The sequence below is a fragment of the Molothrus ater genome, chromosome 1 (genome assembly GCF_012460135.2).
Source record: "Molothrus ater isolate BHLD 08-10-18 breed brown headed cowbird chromosome 1, BPBGC_Mater_1.1, whole genome shotgun sequence".
Classification (NCBI taxonomy): domain Eukaryota; kingdom Metazoa; phylum Chordata; class Aves; order Passeriformes; family Icteridae; genus Molothrus; species Molothrus ater.
In genome coordinates this window covers 28,227,704-28,253,735 of record NC_050478.2, presented here as the reverse complement: position 1 = coordinate 28,253,735, position 26,032 = coordinate 28,227,704, and the positions used below count along the sequence as shown (strand labels likewise).

The 26,032-nt window shown below is 39.3% G+C and overlaps 1 protein-coding gene across 4 annotated transcripts in view; it reads right to left on the bottom strand.

Annotated features, from left to right (window-relative positions):
• Window positions 1-6,810: 6,810 nt before the first annotated feature.
• SCIN (scinderin) overlaps window positions 6,811-26,032 on the bottom strand; it is a 54,820-nt gene continuing 35,598 nt past the window's right edge. For all 4 annotated transcript variants that reach the window (XM_036406437.2, XM_036406438.2, XM_036406439.2 and 1 more), the window contains 12 exons: window positions 21,762-21,854; window positions 19,891-20,023; window positions 18,156-18,244; window positions 17,741-17,956; window positions 16,583-16,704; window positions 16,311-16,401; window positions 13,795-13,965; window positions 13,124-13,301; window positions 12,528-12,649; window positions 10,777-10,854; window positions 9,458-9,518; window positions 6,811-8,514 (listed from right to left, as the gene is read on the bottom strand). In XM_036406437.2, coding sequence (XP_036262330.1) covers window positions 8,381-8,514; window positions 9,458-9,518; window positions 10,777-10,854; window positions 12,528-12,649; window positions 13,124-13,301; window positions 13,795-13,965; window positions 16,311-16,401; window positions 16,583-16,704; window positions 17,741-17,956; window positions 18,156-18,244; window positions 19,891-20,023; window positions 21,762-21,854 — 1,488 coding nt within the window. In that variant the 3' untranslated portion in view covers window positions 6,811-8,380. The remainder of the gene's footprint in view (window positions 8,515-9,457; window positions 9,519-10,776; window positions 10,855-12,527; window positions 12,650-13,123; window positions 13,302-13,794; window positions 13,966-16,310; window positions 16,402-16,582; window positions 16,705-17,740; window positions 17,957-18,155; window positions 18,245-19,890; window positions 20,024-21,761; window positions 21,855-26,032) is intronic.

Below are 26,032 nucleotides of genomic sequence, written 5' to 3'. Positions count from 1 at the left end.
TATGTATAACCCAACTCTTTGCTTGCAAAGAAGGTCATAGTTCTGAGTGGCTTTTCATTCAGAGGCTTCCCAGGCACTAGGAGTTTTGAGCTAAGACTTACTGTGCTTGCCCCTATTCCAACACAACAGCACTCCCAAGTGTAGTACATGCAAACCCTGATATGGCAGGTCCTACAGCTTTGCCAGCTGGGTGGCAACTGCATCCAGTCCCTGTGCATGTTTGGATTTTGACTAATATATTAAATTTTGTTTTGAAGCAAGAGGGTGTTAAAAATCAGCTTTCCAGGAGGGAGTGGAAAGAGCAAATACTCCTTTGCTTTGATTTCTAGTATGAAAAGTAAACTTCAGTCAGCAGAATATGAATGAGAGCTAAGCATTCTAGATTGGATTTTTCTCAAGCCCAAACAGAGTTGTTTGGCTGCCAGTCATAAGAACTACAGAGTTTCAGTGCCTCCAAAGGAGCCCTTCCCCCCAGGGACATGGATAGTTTCACCAGCTAGCCTCAACTCTGGCATGAAGGTTTCAGTCTCTTCCATTGAGAAATGATGGGCACCTTATACTTAAGTACTGAATATTTGTTGCAGTTTCTAAAACTTAAGCCAAATAGCCAAATTAAAAAAAAAAAAAAAAGATAATTCTTCTCAGTTACAAGAGTTTCAATGTGAAATCTGAGCCTATTACAGTGTGCTTTAGCAAAAAGAAAACCAACCCTTATCCTAGGGAGCTTCCAGGTTTGTATTTATGATTAGATGAAAAAGAGAAGAAGAAACAAACTAAAGAGAGGATGATGAAAGAATGGTTTCAGGGAAGACAAACACTGTGTGGGTGGGGAGGAGTAATTTCATCTCCTTGCTCAGCTGTAGTCTACATTTTTTAAATCTTATCAGCTCACCGTGTCTTCTTTTTAAGTTAACAGCAAATCTAAAAATTACTTCAGTGAATGCAAGATTAGGCCTACTGCTTGCTAAATGTTAAAAGCTAAGTCACTTGAAAATTGATTTGAAAGTTAAACCCAGGGGTGTTAGGCAGAAAGCTTTCTTTCACATCCTAGGTTTCAATTCTTGGAGGGAAAAAACAGTAAACTCACTTTGAAAACCTTATAAAACCTGTCCCTGCAAAATCGTTTTTGCTTTCCTCTCCCAGGCAATATGATTCAAACAAACCACATCATACATTCCAATTCCATAATATTGAAAAAGAGAAACCTTTCAGAGAATTCGGCACAGCTTCTGCCACTAGAATTGTAAACTCTCATAAAACCCTGGCAAAATACTAATTTTAAAATGCACACTTTTTAAAGCATTTTGTTAACATCACAGCATTTTATCAGAATGTAGGTTTCCCATTCTCTGGCTCTCATGGCCATACCACACTACTTAGCAGGATTTAAACAAAGTAAGGAAGGCAAATAAACAAACTTGTGGAGGAACAGATTGTTTAGCTGAGATTTTAACTGAACTCCAGTGAATGGAGGCAATACTGCAAGAGGCAGTAGTTGAAGTGCTGCAAGGGTAAGCTCTGCAGTTTTCATCTCTCTGAAGCCTTCCTCTTCACCTCTCCCAGGACTGATCATAGAAGATTAAGAGTCCGAGCAGGACTTCTAGGGAGCAGAAGCAGCAGTGGGATACTATGAACATAATCAATTTTTTTTCTAATTGAATTATTTTATTCAAGGCCTTTCCACTGCTGGAAAAGAAAAATCAAACAAATAATACCTCCTTATGTAAGGAAAAAATAAGCATGGACATATCATAAACAGAAAGAATCTATTCAAGGAAGTCTTCATGCTTTGAACATTTTGTATTTCAGATGGTATATGATAAATATATGATACATACAGCACATGAGTAGATGCAACCCCAAACTAAATCTTCAGAGGAAGCATGAGAAAGCTTTAAAGAGGACAAATGGTTATATCCTTTCTTCCTGGTTTACTGATGGAAGGCCTCTGAAGCCATAGGTCATTGTGTGAAAGGCTGTTACTAAATCTGAGAGATTCTGCCTGCTGAGGGTCACTTAAAGAGCCCTGCCCTTCTGCTTAGGGACACCAATATCTGCACAGTCTTTCATCTCAGCACAACTGTAGATACAGGGATTTTCAAGTTAGCATCACTGCACTCCCTGCAAATCATTCATCTTTGAGTCCTTGCTGAGGACTGATTGAAGGCACAGCAGTCTGGCACGTAAAGGATATATGTGTTTCTGTGGTTTTCAGACCTGTGGTAAGTCAGAGTTAAGATAGAACAAGAGCCATCAGCTGCTACCACAGAGGCTTAACTCCAAGCTTTCACTGGGCCAGCGTGATGAAATTGTGTGAAACCAACAGCAGCAGCCAGCAGACATTTGTTGGAGAACAGAGACAACATTTAAATGCAAAACCAAAGCTTCAAAATAACAAGAAATTTGGTAATCTTCATCCCTCCATCTGTAGTCAGTGAGCACTTTTTGTTTCTCTCAGTTCATACCCTTGACTATGGACAGGACTCATCGTGCTCAGTCTCTGGATTGAAGCCATGTCTGTTACCCAGTATAATTCAATAATAATGAAAGAAAGATCCAGTACATTATCAACACTCACAGTCCTTAAGTCAACCACAAAACACCACTTCCCAGAAACAAAATGAGCTGCGCTGCAGAGAGGCCTCATGTTTTAACAACAGCAGCAGAAAAGTTTCAGGACATGGGAGATCAGACAAGATGCCATCCCTTTTAAAAGCCAATCTTTTCTTTTTCCAAGTTGAAGTAAGAAGCACCTGAGGATTTTGCTATTTCTTTGTAAACACAGCAGAGCCTTATCTTTGCTTCATACTTACAATCCCCAGAGCAGTTGCTCCCGTCCTGGAGAGGAATTTTTTGGACCGGATGCAGATACACCCATAGTTACAGCTTTAATGGAGTGTTAAGGCTGAACAGGCGAGGATGAGAGATCTATTTTAGCTTATATTGTGTTATACCATAAAAGCTTTACTTCTCAGTTGAGCTGGCCTCTGCCCTTGCTCTGCTGCCCTGATGCCACAGCTGGTGGAGCTGCACCCATTCTTCAGCAGGTCTCTGAGGCACCACACTCACCTCATCTAATCCTGCTCTGAGCAAGTCTCTGCAGCCTGGCACCAATAACCCAGGCCCCTGTCTGGATTATGAGCAGCACCTACAAGACGACAGTGTGAGAAGTGACTTGACTAGGTCAGGCATTGTACAAACACACAGTACGAGACAGAGCAGCTTAAATAAACAGGGAAAGGATTGAGGAAATCCTTGTTTAATAGGTAGAGAATAGGACAGTGAATTCAGTGATTCACTTCACACAGACAACAGGAAATACAGGTACCAGAATCCCTGTTTGCTGCTTTGAATATCAGACAAGTTTTCACCACCTTTCCTCTCACAATCTTAAAAAAAGATCACTTTGAGCCTCTGGAATTCACACATGGGATTATTTGGATGCTGGAGTGCATCTGCAGATGCTAGGATGGGACTTAGTCTGGCAGCAGAAGGCTGCCTGGGCCTATCCAGAAAGAGAGGAGGGGATTGTTAGTGGGCTTCTTACCTGTTCTTGGTGGTAGGACATTCACTGCCACTTCTTACCCAAGTATAGTAGGAGAGTAGCTGGTTAGTGTTGGGAAGGACAGCAATCTTTGGTGCTGTTAGAGATGAGTGCACCCCACTCAGCTGGTTACATGGGCACTCTGATGTGCTGCAAGGCCCACTGCAGGAAACCTGTGACCTTTCTGAGACACCTCTGTGAAAATCTAAGCCTCGAGGGAAATCTGTAATCTTCCAATCAGCGGTCTGTTTTAATCACAGTTGTTTCTGTAGCTGCTTGTTCTGTAGCAAGGGTATCAGACAACACAAAGCATGGTGAATTGTTGGGCAAGTGACACTAAAATTACCTGATTGCATCCAGCCTTGATATTAGTATTGCCAAATGCTGGGAAATCACCCTGAGTGAGCAGCAAGGAGACCTTGCTCTTCTAGCACCGTTAAGAGGCTTTTTTAAAGTAATCAGAGCATTGCTGCTGCGTGTGCCTCTGGGCCTTTCAGTGGGATACTGTTCCAGTCTCCCCTGCTTGCTTCATGCAGCTGATTTTTGAGGCAATGATCTGCAGTCTAACAAACAATAAAAATCAATGTTTTCACTTGATGCCTTCATTTCATGTGCACGGAGGCCCAAATTTCACAGCTGGCTGATTAAATGTGGTGGTAAAATGTACAGTGTTGTGGTTCTCAGTACACCCTTAACAACCCTTTGAGAACACTCACAGGGTGGAAGTGTGCATGTGTTGAAGAAGAAGCCTGATACAGACTGTTTCACCTTCTGCTTGCTCATCTGGAATAACTCTGCTATTATTAAAGAAAAAACAAGCTTACACAATATGCTGTTCTGTAGGGACAACTTCTTTCCCTTGAAATGCAAATATGCTTTAATGTCAAGAGGAAAATGACAAGCAGAAGGAGAAAGGCCCAAATAATAATCTGTTAATTTTATGCCATGGTGGGCCTCCTAGTTCCCATTGGTCAGCCCTTCTCCTCCCTGCATCTTGGAAGCTTTCATTGAAGTGAGTGTAGTATATTCATTTTCAGCATAAGGTAATGGGCTAACAGGAAGAGAAGGTCAAAGTAGCTTTAGGCCAGTCAAGAGAGGATGTAACTAGGCATTAAGGACAGGTAGTAGATTAAAGATCTGATTTTGTTTTCAGAAGTTCCTTTGATTTTAGCATCTGAACTCCTAGCTGTAAGAAGGGAAAAGTGTACTGTTTCTTTATCTAAAGACAACATTATTGTCTTTAAAAAAGAAAATGCAAGGATTTGTAGAGTCATTACAGCAAAGTATTATCTAGCTTTGGTTTTATTAGATAATAACTTTTTGGCAGTTGGCATATACTTGCATTTGGCTCAATTAAGCCATAAAGGCAGAACTTCAGTGAGATGCTGCTGAAGCACTTGTATCCTAAAGCAAAGTTTGAAGGTTTTTTCTGAAACTTTCCTATAGAGAAGTCAATTCTGAAGAAGAATTTCAGTCCATGGAAAAGAATAGCTTTGCTTGGGCTAATTTTTTTTTCTTTTAAATTCTTTTACATTCAGTAAAAATGAAGACTACAAGAAGATTACAAGATTAATAACAAGAAGTCTTCCTGTAGCCTATGAAGATGTCTAAAGATGTCTGAGAGCATCTCCGGCTATAGTCTAGTGAGCGAAACATTTTCTGTATGATTCCTGTGAGAGGGAACCATAATCCTACTGTCTACCACATCCCATCACCAGCATCTTCTTGCTGCAGTTGAAGCCTGTGTGAGTCTGCACTGGCAAGAAACCAAACCATTCAACTGAATTTAGCTGCATTTAACATAGTCATTTACAGCAGATCTAATTCTTTATAGCACTATGTGCTATGGTGAAAATGGGTATTTAGAACAATGATTCCAGAAGCTGACTCCTGTGCTGTGCATAATCTGTAGTTATACTCTAAGATCATGGTATTTTATGTAATATGAATACTACATAGGACTATAATGTCCTGATAGTTCTAGGGATTCCTAACACCTTTCTGCTGCAATGAAATAAAGATGAAAAATGATGCTGTGTTTACAACCAATAGAACATGAATGCTTTCTGTTTGGTAGTAGCATAATGAAACTCGTAAATCAGAGTCTAATTTGGCCATTGCAAGTAGAGTGAACATACTATTACTGGGTGATAATACTGCAAGACACAGCTTATTCTTGACTGAACTTGACTGTATTCAGATCTGCAAAATTTTTTCTATTATGAAAACAAGGCAGATAGGTTTGATATGTGTATTCCTTAAGTTAGGTGCTTAAATATTTTCTTAAAAACAGCTTAATCTTTAACATTTCCAAGCACTCATAGTCCATCCTGTCTGTCCTCCCTCATTCTCTTCTTCTCTCGAGGGGAAGAAATACATCTTTGTGTGTACTGCACATATATTATGAAAAATAAACTTCCTCACTGGCAAGCAAGCCCAAGAACAATGTTGCAAGCAGCTGTTGTGCTTAAAGGCCAATGGAGAACACTGTTCCCTTATGAGCTCTCAATGCTCCTCTCAACATCAGCAATCAACATGCCAGAACAATGTATTACAAACTCAAAAGCCCAAGCCAGGAGACCACAAAAGCTCCTCTGTCTTGTGTGAGGGAACTGAAAAGAGGCTTTCACAGTGCTGGAGAATATGCTGGCAGACTCTGCCAGTTCAGAGCCCTCAGTGTCCCGGAAGATGTTTATGTGCAAGAAGGACAAATCTTGTCTAATCCTTGGTTCAGAAGCTACTATAACTGTTATTTTTTAAAAATGAGAAGAATCATATGTATGTGTTGAAGACAACAATCAGATAATTTAAGGCTGCTCAGTGGCTGAGGCATTGAAAAGGTCTTTGTGCTCCTTCCAGCTGGAGGACATCTTATCTACTCTCACAAATAAGAAGCAATATGCATCCTTTAAAAACAAACATAAACCTATTTCCTCCTATTTTATTAAGTAGTTATTTCTGTACTCAATTATTTTTGCAAGCAAAAAGTTATAAAACCAGAGAGCTTGATTAACAACAATGGTGTTTTTTCTTAAAGATGAAAATAACCTAATAAGCACCCAGTTCTTTGATTTTCACTTAGGTTTGTAATTGTCAAGTTGGTGAGAAGAGTTAAGCTTCCATTGGGTAAAATGGCACCAAAGTCAAAACAAGTAACTTCTTACTGCACTATCCATTTAAAAGGTTTTCAGGAAATCTTTCTAGACTCAGTGGAAGCACTGCCCTACAATATGTCAGAGAGAGGAAGATCAGTTTGGCATATAGAATACTGGTTTTTGTAAGTTTATTTTAAATGAAATGACATTCAGATACAGCCCAGCTATATTAGCAGACATTTAAACAAATGTTTAAAGCTAACTCCTATAATTAATCTCTTAGCTTCACGATTCTTTTGTCATTGATATTATGAGCTCAGACTAAATTCACTCTTTTGCATTACCCTGATTTAAAATCCCAAGCATGTTAGAAAATACAAAAATGTCTAAAATTTCACTTTCCAACCTAACTTATATAATAAAATAAAAATAAGAATAATAAAACTGCTGAAATGCTGTCATTAAAAAGCCACATCAATATGATTTACAGCTGTACAAATTGTTGTTTAAAACAAGCATTACTGGGTAAGTGATCAAAGCAGACTAAAGATCTGAAGAAGTTTTCCCACTGCCCTTAAATAGATTTTCTTCTGGCTAAGTTACAAATAAAAGCCACTTTGAAAACATACTTTTAAATTCACCAGAATAAAAAAAAAGCTCAAGGAAGTGTGCCTGAGAGAAAAGACAAGGCCATATTCCATGGTGCATACTCACATTCCAAATTCCCAAAAATGCTACTGAAACCAGGGGTTTCCTTGCTTTTGACATGCTTGATGTTTGTCTAACACCTGCAGATAAAATTAGAAAGACATCCTGCACCTGACAAGGTGAACAGTCTGCATGCTGAGGAAGAACTGAGCACTGCTGAGTAAGGCAACTGAGGTGAAGGATGGCTTAAGAGCTATCTGGTTAAGGCAGAGGATGTGTTTTCAAAGCTGTTACTTCTGCTTCCACTTCAAAGCACTAGTGCACTACACCATGTTTAAGAGCTTTAGTTAAAAAGACCTGGTGGAGGTGGAGCTGGTTCCGAGATAAATCTAAAGGAATTCATTACAATACTCTGGACAGTCCCTCAAAAAAACCTTTCTCAGTTTCATATTCTGACAGTACTCAGTCTAAGGCTCCACACATATATGGATTAACAGGGTAAACAAACTTGTTAAGCACAGCCTTCTCCAAATATCCATCCATATTTTCCCCCTGTGAGCTACAACTCCCACTGTGGATCAGACATTATCTGAAATTTTCAATGAGTGTAGCAATATGTGGGCCTAATAATTAAATCAGGTGCAGTCCTTTCCTTTCCTTTATTCCTCAAATTCTGCACACTATTATTTTGACCTTAATCTAAAGGAATTTCTGTGGCATTAGTTTGGATTTTTAAGTGAAGACAGAATTTAGTCCATTTTAGCACATTAAAATAAACTGATCCACAGCTTCTCTTTAAAGAGAATCAGGAGATTAAAGAAAATGTATTTCTTTCTTTTAAGATTAAAGATTGGTAGCACTTTCTGTATTTACTACTAGAAGAGCCCCACTCACCCCATTTGGCCAGTTTACAATTATAATTTATCCTTCCCAGTGCTAAGGATTTCTAGGTTATTCACAGAAATACATCAAAGCTCAGGAAAGTGTAACAACAGATGCATCGTGTTGTTGCATAAGCTTATGCTTAAAAATACTAGAAAGTAGCTGGGCTCTGGTCATTCTTTGGCTTGAAGCTGGAGTCTCTTTGGAGAGATCAGTTCTTCCATCTGTTTGAGTCCCAAGCCAGGAACCAGCCTGTGAATGTAGGGGGTTCATGCCCTTGCTTCACAATGACAATGGGGGTTCCCTTATCTCTGCCAGAAGGATCTGTTTCAATATAGCGTTTGGCTAAAAACAGAGAGGAAATAAAACATGGAATGATTAGTTAATTCCTTTGGTATAAAAAATGCATTAAAAGCCACAGTGAAAGAACACAGGGTTGCTATAATACACTATTCAATTAATTATTTCAAAGGCAATGAGAAGATCAGGTAAAGGCTGATTTTTCCCAACCAGCAGTGAACGAAGTTTCCATGAAGGTAAAACAGAGGGATTGCTTTTCTGAGCAGTTTGTTGCCATACAGCTGGGTTTTGGCTCAAAAAGGAGAAAGTGTTTGCTGGTGCTGTGAGTATGCACAAGCTTTGTTCCCAATTTGTCCATGTAAAAGCCAGTGAAGGTAGTTTCTCTAGATGACATCTCAACATGACATCAATACATATGGAAACACAGCCAGGTAACCCCAGCTGCTCCAGGGAAACATGCAAGGGTTTTCAGCATGAACTTTGTCAGAAGCTCAGCTATATTAAGTCACACTAGGGATGACATGTGATTTTTCAAGGAGGTACTGCCATGTAAATTGTCTTGATTTGTTCTGTTTGTTCTGTAATTTGAATTTCCTCCTGCAAATTTAACTGAGTGAAGGGTGGCACTGTAAGGACTTGCTGGCAATCCTTTCTCTAGATACATTGTTGAGGGTGAAGGTCAGTAGGGACCTGCTTTTAAATTCCTTCTTCAGTGCAGTTACTTTTCATAGAGCTCTCCTACATATTATTTAAAAAGCTCTGCAGCCCAATAATGCTATTTTGATTAATTTTATCCTTCATAAACTTACAGATTTAAATGTGCATTTAAAGGTGAAAATAGTCATCTCCTGTATTAAATCCTAATAAGCTCATCAACACTTTGAGACACTGTAAACATAACTAGATTTCTTCTACATCATATTTTCCTCTTCATTAAGTAATACTGATGCTACTTCACTCAGAAATGTGCCAAATTCATTTGATTTACCTGATTTCACAGATTCCTGTCGCTCAGTTTCATTAGCATCCTTCCCAATCCAGATGAAAACCTGCAAACAGAGGAAAGAGATAACTCCCCAGGCATTATAAGGATGTTGTGTACAGCTGGTAAAGTACAAAATAGTTGATTCCTCTAGGAGAAAGAATATATGCTATGAAAAGACTGTAGAGATACAGAACTCTCACAAACCACAACTGATGTTTTTTTCTCCCTTGTGAGAAAGTATAGTTTTGCCCTCTGAAATCTCACTGCTCTCTATGACACTGGAAGGCCAGACCTTTATTCAGTCTGATGATAGGATCTCTAATTACCTTTAATTTCTCTTTGGGTGCAGGTAGTAATACTGTCTCTCTGGTTTGAGCTCTGTGTGCACATAAACACTTGTGCCCTGTGACATGTGCTACCCTGGGTGACTGCTAGATAGCCAACTGGAAAACCCAGCAACTAGAGCCTTGATCTGCAATCCCCCACACACTTTTTACTTCTCTCCAGGATTTGCTTGGAAACGAGCTACATGTCCCAAGACTTCTTATCTCAGTAGCTATGTCCCAACTACTTTCCATCCAGCTCTTCCCCACCACCCCCCATCACTCCTTTTCACATGAACCATGGACATTCCTTCTTATTTCCAAAAACCTCAGTCTTTTGTTCCTTAAGGGTTAGGCTGAAGAAGACAAATAGGGTGTGGGCCTTTTCCTCTTTCCCTCCAAGAGGAGAGGAAGGGTAGAGAGAATATACTGTGAGAAACAGATGTGTTCTCTAAATCTGCAGTGAGTTTTCCTGTCATTCACAAAGGTCTCCACATTTTCAGTTTTCAGTGAACTGCACAATGAGATTATTTCTGTCACCCTCCATTCATTTTCTAGTATGAAGAAATTTTTGTAAGGGTCTATCTAGTGCTGGTCCCTTTCTCTACTAGGACTTTTTGTAGGTGGCTCCTGCTACAAGGATTTAGTGGATTCTAGATATATTTAATGAAATAATTTTTTTTTTAAATTAATAAATTTTTGTGATGATGTCAAGAACACTATTGAGAACCTTTCCAAAACTCTGCTGGGGCTTATACTCTTGCAGCCTCCATTGGTTTAAATAAGAAGTGCCTGCCATGGTCTCACGTGCTTGGAAATTCAATGGCATATGTGAACACCAGCACATCGTACAGCTCAAAAAATATAGCTCCTTTTGGTATAATTTAAAGAAAACAAAACAGCTTCCATTCTGTCAAGATGATTGCTCCTCCCATCTTACAAACCAAGTGATTAAGAATAAATTATCCTGCTCACAAAAAGCAGTGATACACAACTCACCTGATCCCAAACATCCAGCAACATGACATCATCTTCAGCCAAATCATCCTGAGTGAATTCTCCTGGGACCTCTTCAATCTAGAAAGGATGATATGTTTTGAGGGTGGTTTTTTTTTTGCTTTTAATGATTCATCAAGGCATACAATTTTGCAAAGACCTAACCTATTTTTATAATGTTAAGAGCAGAGGCTGATGAACAGTTCTTTCGTCTCCTAAAGGATCAAACCCTAAACTGATTTGATGACTGCGTTAAGGGTGTTTCTCTGAAACAAAACAAATCACATAATGGCATGTCCCATAAAATCAGCTCTCAGATTTTCAGAATTGGTAAGATATCCTCAGGAGAGGCAAAGATCTACTTTATAACTATTGACTGTTGTTAAGCTGGGACTGAGGTCTGCCAGAAGAAGGAGATAGAGAAATTTGAACCTTGAGCCAACCAAGCTGATACATTCATGCAGCTTATATTCATTAATTAGGAAAAGAAACTGCTTTGATTTGCAGTGGGTGAGCTCAGAGATTAAATACACACCCAACCAAGCTTCCCAGTCACTTGACAATGGGACATTACAGTTGACTAAGCCATTGAGGATTAGTCCCCAAAGGCAGACTGCTTGCTTCTTCCAAGGACATGCAGGAAGGCAGAAGGCAGTTTAATATTATTCTGTGCGAGAAGGAGAGATAATAATGGAGCTAATAGTTCCTACTTTTAAAGGATTGTCAAGAGTTTGGCTATGTGTGGTCATGTGGGAGTGCTAAGGGATGATAACCAGATGGTGAAAAAGACATTCCTTTTCCCCACCCTGTGCTACAGTGGCCAGAAGGTCAGAGTGGTCCCACCTGCCTCTTCTGGGACCTCTAATGGTGGTGATTAAGTTACTAGAGAAAGGCTACAGGAAAGAGGGGATTTCACAGAATTTGGAGGGAATTTAAAATAAAAAGTAAATCCATAGCTCCCAGCAGACTAGTGCAGAGAGTTTGGTTCCTATTACTGTATTTCCCAGAAGTATTTTAGAAGCTTGTTAGAAGAATACACTTGCCTATTCTCATAAGATTTTGAAGTCCTTATTAAAGGATCCTATTTGTTTTATCCCTCTCCAAATGACTGGGCTGTGCCTTAAGGAGACTGCCAGCTATGTCCCCTACCTAAAAATGAGTGTGTCCTTGCCAACTGGTGACAGAGCACTGCCCTCCAGAACAGGGTAAGTAATTAAGCCTGAATCACAGACTTAATACCCAGTGCATAGCTCTGGGCACTTCTGCCAAGGAAGTAGGTCTTCCTACCTCCTTGAGCACAGGCCAATACCTTAAAGGCATAATTACACATCTTAAATCTCTATGGAAAATATCAGATAGCTAGGGATTTTTGGCAAGCAGCATTTCTTTTCCTTGCCACCACTGTCAAACACGTAAGGGGCAAGGCACTGACCTGCTCCTTCTCAGCAAATTGATAGCAATCTGGTGATGCTCTGCAAGAATTAAATTGCTTTTGACTGGGCAAATTTTGCATCTGCAAGCCTCTATTTCCAGGCTGGAGCAGGCTCTGGATGCAAACTTCTGCAGTAATAATTATTCTGTTCATCCATCGCATTTGGATAGCTTAAAGCATCAAATGTCCGTTCTCTAGTTCTTGCTAAGCCTGGCTAACTAAGCCAGATCCCCAAATTCATTTAATGAATGACTACTGATTTCCAAGGCAAAATATACCAGAAACAATATAATTAAACAGAAAGTATCCACAATATACTCACAATAAATCTGCCTGTCTTATTAGAACAACCATACAAGCGAGGGGGATGATCTTCAGCCTTTGTCAAGAGTTGTGATGAAGTCTGGTAATTTTTTTTACCTCCAAGTGCTTTCCAGAATTCCTCTAAAATACATAATATATAATTATCCACCAGCTGATTTAACATTTGGTATTTTAGCTTGTTAGTATTTCAGAAATCCCTAAAAAATCTCTTTTCTGTCTCAAAGATGAATGACTTTTCTTACAGTATTTCCTGCAGTTTGTCAAAATACTAGAATCAGTTGCATACCTAGGAAGAATCATAGAGTTATAGAATGGCCTGAGTTGGAAAGCACCTTAAAAATCATCTAGTTCCAATGCCCCTGCCATGAGCAGAGACACCTTTCAGTACATCAGGCTGCACAGAGCTCCATCCAAACCCTCCTTAAACACTTCCAGAGATGAGGTGTCCACCACTTCTCTGGGCAACTTGTTCCAGTGCCTCCCGACCCTCACAGTAAAGATTTTTTTCCCTAATATCTAATCTAAGCCTACTGTCTCCATGCAGTGCTGTGTATTCTCAGCTGTCTATAAGCAGCCATGTGGCCTCATACGAACCTGGTTCCTGGCCTTCATTAATCTTTGCAGTCTGGCATTTGAGAACATTGGCAATGTACTGAGCTCCTTGTTCTTCTTCTTTACTTGCTCCTTTTCCTACCCACGTGTAGCCAGAGTTGTTTGGCAGTTTCAGAACAAAGACATCATTAGAGTTTAGTGACACTGCGTCAACATCAACCTAGATAAAAAAAGAAATTGTTTTATTCTTCAAATCTTCAGATAATGTAATTACTATTTTGTATATTTATATAAAATGTGTAGACATGTTAATCTGCTATGCTTTTGGTCTTCAGTTCTTCCCTAGTTTTTTACTGATACAAATTAGATTTAAGACAGGGAGCTGACTTGCAGGGCAGAACTTAGGACTGTTTGCAGTAGGAAAGACCATCTCAAAGGAATTGCAGACTTCTTGTCTGTTCTTTGTCAGCTGACTGCTCACTGTGTGTATTCTTACAGCTCCTCTGAGTGATGCAGACTGATTCCAGCCAGCTACAGCATATTCTCTTTGGTTTATTGGACGGGTTCATCAAATAGAGCAGTGGGCTGGAGTGGGATTTGGAGTTCTGTGTTCCTACCAGATACGACTACCTAACAAGATTAGTCAGAGAACCTCATAGCAGCTCTATCATTTCCTACTGGGAATGGTTGCTTTACTTAGCAGGTGACCTTACCTCTGCAATCCTAGTAATGGATGCCAGGTTCCTGCGGATTTGGAAGAGTCGTGTTGGTGGAGCAGGTTTCTGACCTTCCCTCCTGGATGTCCCATCCTTGTAGACTATGAGTGGTTTGTTTTTGAACAAACTCAGTAAATGTGCAGGCTCTTTGCCTTGACTGACTCGGATCTGTAGATATGTAAAGAAATGAAATAAAAGAAACAAAAGGACACACGTGGTTATTTTTGGTCTTTGCCGAACAGCTATGGGGATCTTAGCCAACAATGCTAAGTATGTTAACAAAAACGAGAAATGGCAAGCTGAAAAGATCTAAAAATACAGTTCCAGACATACAGAGTTAAAGCATTTGTGAGATTTTTTTTGTCAATCACAGTGACACAAAGATAAGATTCAAACTTCCAACACAATATTTAGCTGATTAAAATGGCTGCTATAAAAATCACTCATTTTCAAAAGAACTGTCATTTCATAGTGTTTTATAGAATGACTTAATTCTCCTGAAAAACTGTCTTGAAAGTTTAGGTACCCTGTATTTAAGCAGAAGAGAATGGTTATTAATTTTATTCATTTCTATATGTATTTTATCTGCCAAGAGGATGAAAAAAGTATCATGAATTTCTCATCCAGAGCGTAACATGGATGATGAAAATGAACTTCCATTACGGATGTAAAAGATGCTACTGCCATCTAAAACAAACACATTGAGCTATGAAGAATGATTATTTTTAAGTTAATGTATTATTAAAGTTATTTGTATGCAACCATTTAATTTTCCTTTATAAAAGTACCACTGGCCAAGGTAGAGGGCTACAAATCCCTGCCTTCATTCCCAGAAAGAAAGGGAAAAAAGGGAATGAGACATACTGTGTAGCCAGCAGAGGAGGAGAAACGGAGAGCCCTCAGTGAGGCCTGGGGCAGCTGAGAGCCGGGGTGCCCAGAGGAACAGCTGCAGCTGGGCACAAGCAAGTGTTTTTACTTATTTCACAGGTAGATAGACTGCTGCAGTTGTCTGGTAAGGATAACCTAGGACACATACACTTGTAAGGGACAAACTGCAGCAGGATTCTACAAAAGGGAAAACAAAAACCTCAAACCACAAAAAAACCCCCAAAAAACCAAAAAACAACCCAAATAAACTTAAAAAACCCCAAATGACCCAAACAGCACAGTAAAACATATTCTTGCAAGCCCAACGTTTTAACAGTCCCTTGTACTGATGTGCCATCTAGTGACCACACAAAATAGCACACTTAAAGCTTCCAGATAATGCTGATAGACATGTCAGGCACAGGTAATATACATTCCTAACTCATTGAAAGCTGAAAGTACTTTTGAGTATCATGTCTACTGCAGTGAAATGGAACTCCTTCAGCTTTAATAAAAACACTTTCTAAGCACCTTAAACAGTAATATTGTTAGCAATGGTAGTAATATTGTTATTACTTTAAGATTAACATTAGCCTTAGGTATGAGGCAGGACCACATTGTGCTGGACACAGTCCAAATACAGAGCACTTGTTAGGAATATTTCAAGCTGTAATTATCTAAACATGTTCTAATCCTTCCTTAGTATCATTCCAATCAGAATCATAACTGACTAGTGGCTAAAAGTTTGGGCTACCAACTGAATTAACTCTACCTTGGTGGGTGGGGGAAGACTTGCTTTTGTAATTAAGAAATGGGAATCACAGAATTATCTTCTGCTGCCTAGAAGATCTCTGCTTGTCCGTTATCATCTTACAAGCTTTTCTGTGAAAAGAGACCTCTCAGCTCTTCACCTACCTGTCCCTTCTCAGTAGTGATACAAGGAGAACACACCCAGTCAAGCTAAGGACTACCTCATCTACTCAAACCCTTTAGTTGCCAGTGTCCTGTGCCTTGCTTTGCACACCCCATTTCTGCACAGGAGGATGTGTATCCTGCTTTCATGGAGCTGCAAGCACTATGGGACAGGAAAACCCAAGTTATGTTTCTCAACGAGGCAAGGAACAGCCAGATCCTGTTGCACAATTCCAGTAGGCTTTCCTCTTCTGTCTTTCATGTGACTTTCAGTTCTCCCAGTTTTGGCCCTCTAAAAGTCAGGTGTCTTGTCTGAGCTAAATATCACAACTTCCTCCACAATCAGAAGGAGACAGGAGAGCTCCCCCTTGGCTATTGACTTGTCCCACTCTGCATGGAGTGAGTTGCCCTGGGCAGTCTTATCATTCAGTCTGCACTGGGATATACACAGGGTCTGTGAGTCTTGGCAGGACTGAAACCTAATTTTAAAACAATGCAAATCAAAGGAAAGATTTGCAGTTTTAGGTTCTGGCATATTTTGGACAACTGCATACAGAAAGGACGATTCAAATGGGCAATCTCTGGCAAATTTAACAGGATCCCATGGTGCTTGGCTTGATACAGACCTGAACAATTGGCATTTCTATTCTTTAAATGCTAGCTCCTCCTTTCAATTCTCATCAAAATTTGCATGTATCACATGCTCTGCTGGATTTTATCCACAAGAGACTAACCTGCACAGCCTGATCATTTAATGACCGATCCAGCTGAACAGTCAAAAATGCAGAAGCAGTCAGTTCATCTTTTGTAGCATGGGCTCCTTGCCTGAGGAAGACAAGGAGAAAGACAATGGTTAAATTTAGCTTCAAAGTAACCCAGAGCTTGTGCTGTATGACAAACTCACAGTGAACAATCTTACATTTACGTGTATTCTACTCAAAAGGACAAAGTCAACATAAAATAATATCCACACACTGCAGGTCTGTGCAAAGGCAGCCAAACATACCACGTGTAGATGATCTTCCCTCTGGGGTAAGTGTAGAGGATAATGTAACAGTCACCCCCATAGAACTGTCCATATGTCTCAGGTCCCACAGGAACTCGGCCACTGCTTTCCACACGCCAGATCTGAGGAAACAGGGAAACCACTGCAGATTGCTGAACTGCATCCTGAGACTCTTCACAAAGTGTTTTACTATCTTATCCCTTCAGTGTCCTTTCTGTTCCCAAGTGTTATTGAATAGATACAGGGAGGATTTATCATGAAGTAGGTAAATACATCCTGAATTAATAAGGACCATCCACAAGGGGCTGCAACACACTTCTCTTTGTCTTGATGCTTTTTTCACACATGATCACTTCACAATGCCATGATGAACTTTCTTAATACCTTACAGTGACAATATGACATGGCACAACATTATGATCCATCATAAAACTAACATATCATTTTGGAGAGGCACACTGCAGTCAGGTAACATGGTGTTAGGCAGATTTCTTCCTATTTCATTCACTACAGCCCAGTTCAGCAAACAATTGGCTGCTCAAGCCCATGGACCATCCCAAGTGTGAGTGTTTTCTAGAAATCTAGAATATACACTGATGAGAGTGTAGGTATTCATCCCTTCTTTTTCTTCCAGAAGCCCAACATGTAATTTGCATGCAACAGGTCATGTTGATACAATGCCATGCCAGCCCTGTGTAGTCCAAAGATAGTCCTGAAGTGGGATATGAAAAGGTCTAGAAAGACTGTACAGTCATCTTTTTCTCTCTCTACCTTAGAAACACTCTAGGGACAAATAAGGTTCCTCTAGAAACCAGATTGGATACCTACATAAAGACATAGAATGGATTTCTGATTCCAAGCGAAAGTCTTCCCATTCCAGATTTCAAGCTGAAATAAGCCTGAAGTTTCTCCTTTAGACTAAGAATCTATTTAAAGTAAATATTTACAAGGTATTGTGTAAGGGGCAATATTTCTGGTGTTTGATTTCTCTTGATGACTTTCATAAGCACCAAAAGAACATTCCACTAATAGAGTGCTAATCTAAACAACAGTACAAAAATTAAAACACAAAGTAGCAGATTTGCCCATTACAAGTAGCAGATTTGCCCATTACAAGTAGAATAGATAAGATAAAATTTATTACAACATGAAAATTACCTCCACTTTCCCTGAACCATCATCTATCATGTTATGCTGGGCAGCCATTTGTGGAGACTCATGTAACTTGGTAGCATCAAATTCAATCTGCTCAATTTTAGCCACTCTCTCTGTGACATAGACTTTGCCAAAGCCATTGCTTTGATCTTTATCCTTCCAGTCTTTGAAAAACTGTTTGAACATTGGTGTTTCACCTCCTTCAGGAAGGACTTGAATCTGAAATGAAGGAAGACACATGAAAGAGAAGGAAAACAGAACTGACACAGTTACCCAAACAGAAACTTTTCTAGATCATATGTGAAATATTGCCCTTATGTTTTATAAGCCACTAAAAATATTTTTTCTGCTGACTTAAAAATGATGTGTTTAACAGAGCTCAAGCTCTCTTGGTATCACCTCCACAAATAGATCGCACCTGTGTGTTGGCAGGATAATTCATCTGCTGTATGAATTGTTCAGCATTCTTCATGGCAGCTCTTCTCTCTTGAGGGTTAGCATTTTTGCCTGATTAAAACAGAAGGATAACAGTACATGGAAAAGGGCAATAAGCTCACAGAACCTTCAAAAACAAGTAATCCTCAAGCCAGGTTCTCTTTGACATTGCTCTTCCCTCAGTCTTGAATAAACACAAATGCTGCACGTAGCACGAGCAAGAAGATTCTTGTGACGTTGAATGGCCAAAACAGTAATTTGATAGCTTTGGAAACAGTTAATTTAAAGGGAAAAAAACAGAAAGAGAGAAAAAGGGGTCATTTTGTTTTACTGAGTGTTTCTACAAAAACAGAAACTGGTTAATAATACCTACTTGGCTCAAAGTACCCTGGGTCTTTTTTCTGACTCTTCCTTTGCTGGGCTGCAATATGGTCAATAAAGCTGAACTGCCTCCACTTCTTCAGGCAGTGCAAAAGAGTAAAAGAAACTCCTGTTTTGTATAGCCGAGCTTTGCAATTTATCCATTTCCCTATCCACTGCTCCTTGTTCAGCCTTGCTCAGTATTAGATGAAGTCTCTGTGGCATTGACACTGTCCACAGGGTCTGTGTCCCAGCAGGCTGCAGTGGCTGCATTCCAAAGACCTCACAGTCTAATCAGGTGCTCTGATAAGGTATTCATTTGTATCCCATTTCGAATGAGACCATTACCGAAGTAATTCACACTTCTCAGTTTAGCGGCCTGAAGGTTTCCTGCAGAGATGATAGCTGCAGCCTCCCGTGCAAGGGTGAGACTCACAGCCTAATAGGGGTTTTCCACACATTATTTTTACCAGCAATAGCAAAGTGAGGATACCTAAATAATATTTTATTTATTTTATGCCTGACTCTGTTGGCTTGGTTCTTCTAGGAGCTGTCATATAGAATGACAATTGGGAATCAGAGGGACAGACAGACATAAGCCATCTGAGCACAGTGCTCCCCAAATGTTTTCAAACAAAATGCTTACAATGCCTCCTGGACTGACTTGAGAGACTTGACAAATGCCTCAAGTAATCATTTAGTGTAAAACAAAATAAAAATGCCAAAGAATAATTAATAAGCTGCCTCAGACCAAAAAAAAAAAAAAAAAAAAAAAAAAAGAGCACTGGATTGAAGGGCAGCACTACAGCAATCCAGGTGTCAAGACCTAATTCCACAGTCGTAGTATTCTTCCCCAGGGAAACACGCAGACAAAGCAATTGCCAACTGATGATACCTCAGAGAAATATTTGCAAGAAAAAAAAAGATATTAAATTATATGCAAGCTTATGCTTTTAGTTTATGCTCTAGACACGCACCTTTCAATTTCACACCTCCGTGGCATTACCTACCCAAATGGAATGTTCAGTGTCCAGATTTTGTCCCAGAAGATAGGGATTTGATGACAGTATACAGAACTCATAGAATTATTTATGTTTGCTTTGTACTTGCCATTTAGATAAGCATTTCATCACCCACTCTTACAAATATTTCAAAACTAGGGCCCTTAGACAAGACTCGGTCTTGAGGTCCTTACACAAGTGGGTAATCCTTGTCCACAGCCCGTAGCAGGGAAGAGCTGTGTGCAGGGTACGGTGCCTAGCCAGTATTAAATTCTTGTTAGTGTCCTAAGGGTGTTGTGCCAACTCCTTAGGGATCTCTGCATAGCTTCTGCATGCGCAGTACAAGTGACCTCTCACCTTTCCACACAAAGATCTTCCTAGCAGCACCGTTGTCCAAAATGAAGCACTCCTCAGACAAAAGCATAGCCATAGAGAAGGGGTTTTCCTCTGCTACCAAGGACACCTTCATGGATCCACTCGCATCTGACACCTGAGAAAACAGTAATTTCAAATTTAGATCAACTCTGGCTTTTATAGACAAATAAATTTCTGAAATTAGTATAAAAATCAGCTGCCATTCCTATATAACTGGCTGTATGAAATTGGTGTACTGCTGGGAAGTAAAGTAAGCTCATGATTATTATTTTTTGTTTCAGTTCATTTTACATCCAATAGAGGGAGATGTATTCTTAGTTTTAGGGAGTTTGTGGGATCCTTGCCTTGCAGCTTCTTAAAATAAATGTTTCTCGTCCACTGGAATAGCAATTCACACTGAAGCCAAAGGCACATGCACATGCTGAACAATAGTATTTGGAACCATAATAAAATAGTCCTACACTGACACTAACAGGTGAATTGCCTACATTTATAACCTGCTGTTCTTTAACTGGAAACTCTAATGTATGACCTGTTCCAGAATCTGCTTTGTAACCTCTACCACCACTGTAAGTTCATGTAGACCTTTAAAACCTTTTAAAAATCACTCCTGTGTAGCTGAAAAGACCAGTTATTACTAGTGAAAATAGATTATTACTATTGTAATTACTTTTCTATCAGTCTTTATTTCCTTTAATAATTAAATATTAATTTTAAACACATCATTGTATCTTGCATTTTATATTATGGAAGTAAAAAGAGGAAATTACCACTGCACACAACAAGTAAAAATCAATCATTATACCTACTTTGAGGGCTCACCAGACCTGTCTCCTGCCTTTGATACTCACTGTTATACTGCAACACATTTAAATCTAGCTAACCGAGCTCTGTTAGCAGGACCTGCGTACTTACACTAATTTATCAGATAACCACAGAAATTTCAGAGACTTTTAGGATTCAAAAATTAACTTTCCCTTCTCTAGTTATGTTTTACTTCAATGCTCCTGATCATATATATATATGTGCAGGCCTTCTTCTTTCCTCTCCATTTTGTTCCCTTAAATCCCTGCTGTGAAGAGGAATATACACCAGATTTTTGGCATGAAAGGAATAACTAATGTGAACTAAACGCAACACATAGACAAGTGTGACTACAAGTGGCTTTGTAACAATGATCACATCATACAGGCTTCCTGTAAACCCCACATACACCTATGTATGGGCAGTGGAAAAATCATGCGAGAGGCAGGGAGAGAGGTGGCTCTGTCCTGTGGTCTGTGTGGTGCACAAGCTGCAGAGGGAGTGACTCGTCACCTCTCACACTTCACAACAGCCCCAAAGTTAGTGTAGATGGCACCTACAGGATCACACACATGGGGCTCCAGTAGCACTCCTTGCTGTCAGAGTGTGCCACTTGCTAGCCAAATCCTCCTTGTTAAGTGATGATGGGGAAAGGAATAAGGTTACAGATAATATAAAATATAATGAAACTTTTAAACTCTGCTAAGAATAACTAAGTCATATATGACTACTAAAAGTCTCCCTGTTAAAATTAAGAAGAGAGGATGATTTAAGAGCAGTTAACTCTTCTTTGACCTGCAGTGCATGGTTCATAAGCCATGCTTAACTTGTTTCCTGAGTATACAGAAAAGTAATCAATTTTTTCCCCTCAAATTACCTGGACTACCTTGATTGACATCCTTTGAGAAACTTGTTCATTGGCTGCAAATAAACTAAAATAAGAGCAGTTCTGGTAATGAAGCCAGAACTCCATTTATGAGGAAGGAATGAATAAAAGCATGACTACTGTTGAGCATACCTAATTAAAAGTAGATAAATAAACAACTTACCATATATAGTTTAGCACTTCTCCTGTTTGTGATATCAGCCAGCTCATCCTCATCATCACCACACTCAGGGAGCTCTGGCTTGTTCCCTAAAACCTGTATAAGAGAATAAGAAATTCAGTGAAGAAAGAGAGTAGGTGCTGGAGCATAAATATCTGTACACTAATGTATTGTTGCAGAAATCAAATAATTGGGATCATCTTTATATATAAGACAATCTAAAACCAAACTCATAAGTAACACAAACATACAGATAATTTTTAAAAATTGTGTCAGATCTCCAGTAACTTTATGCCTACATGATGTCTGTTCCTCAGGACAATTTGCTGGCTGTCTATGCACTACAAAATACACATAGAAAGGTGTACGCGATCCTGTTCTATGTGTGTGTTCACCTGTCTGTCTTCCTTTTTTCTTCCCAGTAACTTCTGAACTGTTCTCAAGCACATCTTGTAATTTTTGGAATGACATTACTCTTAAAATGTTTAACAATACTAAAATTAAAACTGACGGAATGAAATATATCAGCTGAAATTATAAAGTAATTAAATTAGTAATATAAAATATCATATGACGAGTTCATTAATCTTAGAAATTCCAGATTCTTAATCCCATTTTAAGGGGAAAATTTAGCTAGGATTTTGAAAATAATTTATGGTGTGAGAAAAACATTTTCTTGCTCTACCAGTAGAAAATCAATTTTAACTACTGTGGTAGTTTTACACCATGGGCAATATTATAACAACTACCACTATAAGAAATTTACAGAGGTTCATCAAGAATATGTTAGATCAGGTAGTCATTATCAAGTCCTAGTTATCCTTTCTTGATGATGTTTCCCTAATGACTCATATATGTGGACAGATCCAAAGGTTACGTACAGAATATTATGGATTCCTATGAAATTATGTCCCAGAGTGAAGGTAGTAATTGATACGTCTGAGAGACTAAATATTAACATAAAGTACAAGGGCAGTGCCAGCCTCCTGTGAACTTGTGCATTATCTGTATAAAATGCTGTGCAATATAATGTGGAGCCATGGGAAAAAGCCTGTAAATATTTGATAACAGGGAAGCCCAACAAAGAATACAGCTGCAAACAATTTGGAAAGAAAAACAATATAGAATAAATATTTAATATAAATCTGCCATCTGTGGAGTTTTCTTACCTGGTACAGTCAATAAAATAGTAAAATAAAATAAAATTAAAATGGCCTTTTCATATGTGATTGCTGCTGTTTAAGCTAGTAAATTTTATCTGCAACTCATTGAAGACAAGAAAGCAATGTCCTCTTTAAGAAAGATGTTGCCCATAGCTCTTCAGTAGCTCTCAGTCAGCATCTCCTGAATTTACACTACATGGCTGCAGATTTACTGCTTTATAGGCCAAGCTGGCCTCCATGTCCACAACAGAGTGCCACTGTACTGGTGAACAGCTAGAACAGAAGGGCATATGCAGTTTACTGGCACCAGGTTTCTAAAAATGTTTTCTTCCCTACCTGTCTTTGTAACGCCAGGGTCACAAAACTGCCAAATAATAGGCATACATCTTTACCTGAACAGACACTGAACAAGTTTGTGGGTTCTGTAATATCTGACTTTCAGTAACTAAAAGATTCTTGTTAATAAAACTCCCAGAAGTTTCTACTCACTAGTGCTCTGTTTAATTAGGCATTTACAACAAAAGAAAAAAAAAAAAAACCAAAACCCCAAAATACCGCCAAAACAAACAAACAAAAGACCCAAAAAACCCCACAAAAATGTTGGCTTCTGACACAGTTAAAGTCAGTGTTTTCCCTTGTTGTGCCTATAGAATACCTGTGGCCCCACAATTATTTTGTAGCATCTTTGTAAGTCATGCATGTTGATACAAAATCCCTTTTTTTCTTTTAACTGTGCAAGTGTCATTCTGAATATTTCAATGCAAATAGTGCCTGTTGGTCTTTGTGAAGGCACCTTGACAGAAGGAGCCTCTCTAATTACAGCAAGGTCTGGGTGCTGCATTCTGGTGGCAATTCAGTAAGCAGCCCCTATCATTTAAAAATTGGGTTTTAAATTATAGGGGCCCAGCACAGGTTAGATTGCTGGCCTGACCTGTTGCTATCTCAAAACCAAATGCAGAAATGTTTTTCTGAAGTAGATAGAGAATTATTGTCAGACTCACAAAGCTGGTCTTAGGAAATCTCAATTCATGGGTACTACCACAGGGAGAGGGGTTAGAACCCCCTTTGTGCAGGTGCAGTTATAGATATGAGACATTCTGGTTCCAGGGAAACCCCTCCACAACTCATTACACAGCAGCTTCTCTGGCCAAAGAGAGCTTCTCTAGCCCTGTGCTTCAGCACAGGCAAACAGAAAACACAAATTATTAATTTCTGTACTTCTTTTTCTCAGAAGAGCCCAAAAACAAATGGAGAAGGGCCTTGAGAGTGTCCTCTTCTGCATTTTAAGTCACAGTTGCTTGTAGATCCTGGCATTGTGGTGACCCTTGTTAAAAAGGACAAGACATGCTTCTCCTCCCACCAGGTACGAAAAGCCAGGACTTGTGAGGAGGGCTGTGCAGCCAACACAGCTGTCAGAAAATGCTTTGAGCTGAATCACTAGTGGTACCTGCACGTGTTGGTATCGAAACCTGAAGATGATACAAGGTTAAATGACCTAGGGCCTGTGAAGGCACCAACTGTGAAGACAGGTAGCATACACACATATAGATATACTTACTATATAAAGTGATATTGTATGAAATATATATATAGTCAGTACACATCTGTATTGCTAGGAAGAGTTTATGCAGCTTCCAACATGTATTTGTTGCCAGTTTGTCTTACAGGCTGGAGGATGAGACAGATCGTGGAAGGAAAAATTCCATACTTAAACACAAAGCATGAAAAAATGTTGAAATAATGTTCTTTCCAAAGAAATGCCTTCCAGAGAAGTTATCTTTACTCCTCCTAAGGCACACTCCCATGCTATGGCTCCACATGTATATGATGTCTGCATGTTATGAAAATTAATAGTTTTATCAGTAAGATTACAACAGTACTGAAACAACAGCTAACTGCTATGCTGAAACTGGGTTGTATCATTACATAAGGACCTGCTGGCTGAGCTGTAGCTCTCTGGAGCACCTCCCTTTTTACAGATACTTCTCACGTGATGTATCAAAAAGAAAACAAATCACTCCAACTGAGACTGCAGTCATAGGCTCCCAAAGCTTTGCAGCAAGGTACCCCAATGATTTATACCAACAGACCATTTGAAGGACACTGGGTCCTCTGATACTTATATACATACACTCTTAGTTTCATACAAATCTTATGGCAGCAATTTACACACAACTGTGCTCATATATTAATTTCTGCACAGCCAGGCTGCTCCTCTGGGTGTTGACACCATATGGCCCAGTGGGCTGACAGTCCCAGGCTGGCTCTCCTGCGTGCTCTGAGGTGCGAGACCCTGACTCACAAACATGCCAAGAACTCAGACCCAAAAATCCAACCTACACACCTGGAAATAGCAATGCTCTTTTGGGTACACACAAGATAACCTAGCCACAGTGCTCCCCAGATGACCAACAATCCTGGCAAACTTCCCACCTTAAATCTCATAAATGCACAGTTGGACACAAAGACATTGAAACCGCTTTTTAAATAATCATTATTATTATGTTTATCATAGTATCAGCAACAGCAATATAAAGAGTAATCAGGGGCCCTGAAAGCATATCCATGCCCCACCTTCTTCATTCTTTGGGCTTAGCATTGTTTTAGCAGAAGTATTCATTAACTCCATAGCTTTAGACCTTGTCTGAAGGCATATAACAGGAAGTCAGTCTGCATTAATCTTAAAATGTTGGGGTTTTTAAGCTCTGTTAGACTTCTGTGTTGACACTCCTAGGTTAGTACAAGACTCCCATTATGCAAACCAACAGAACATCAGTTCCTCTACAATTGCCCAAGTTCACTTGTGGTAAATGCAATGTAGCTTATCCTGCCTGCAAAACCTGTTTCATATTTGCATGTGCATAAGCTCTTCTCTGTAAGTATCTGCACCCCCTCAGATAAGTGCAAAATACTGAGGCAATGCTTTTACTCAGAAGTGAAACTCCACCTTAAAAAAAGAACAGAAGAAATACAGACAAGAAGTTTTTAATCTGAAGGAATGTGACAAGGTAAATAATTTAAAATAAAGTCATTAAAAGAAATTTGGCAAGTATTTTCTTCATAACTGGAGAAGCCAGCCCCGCATCATAAAATAGTTGATATTGATTTAAT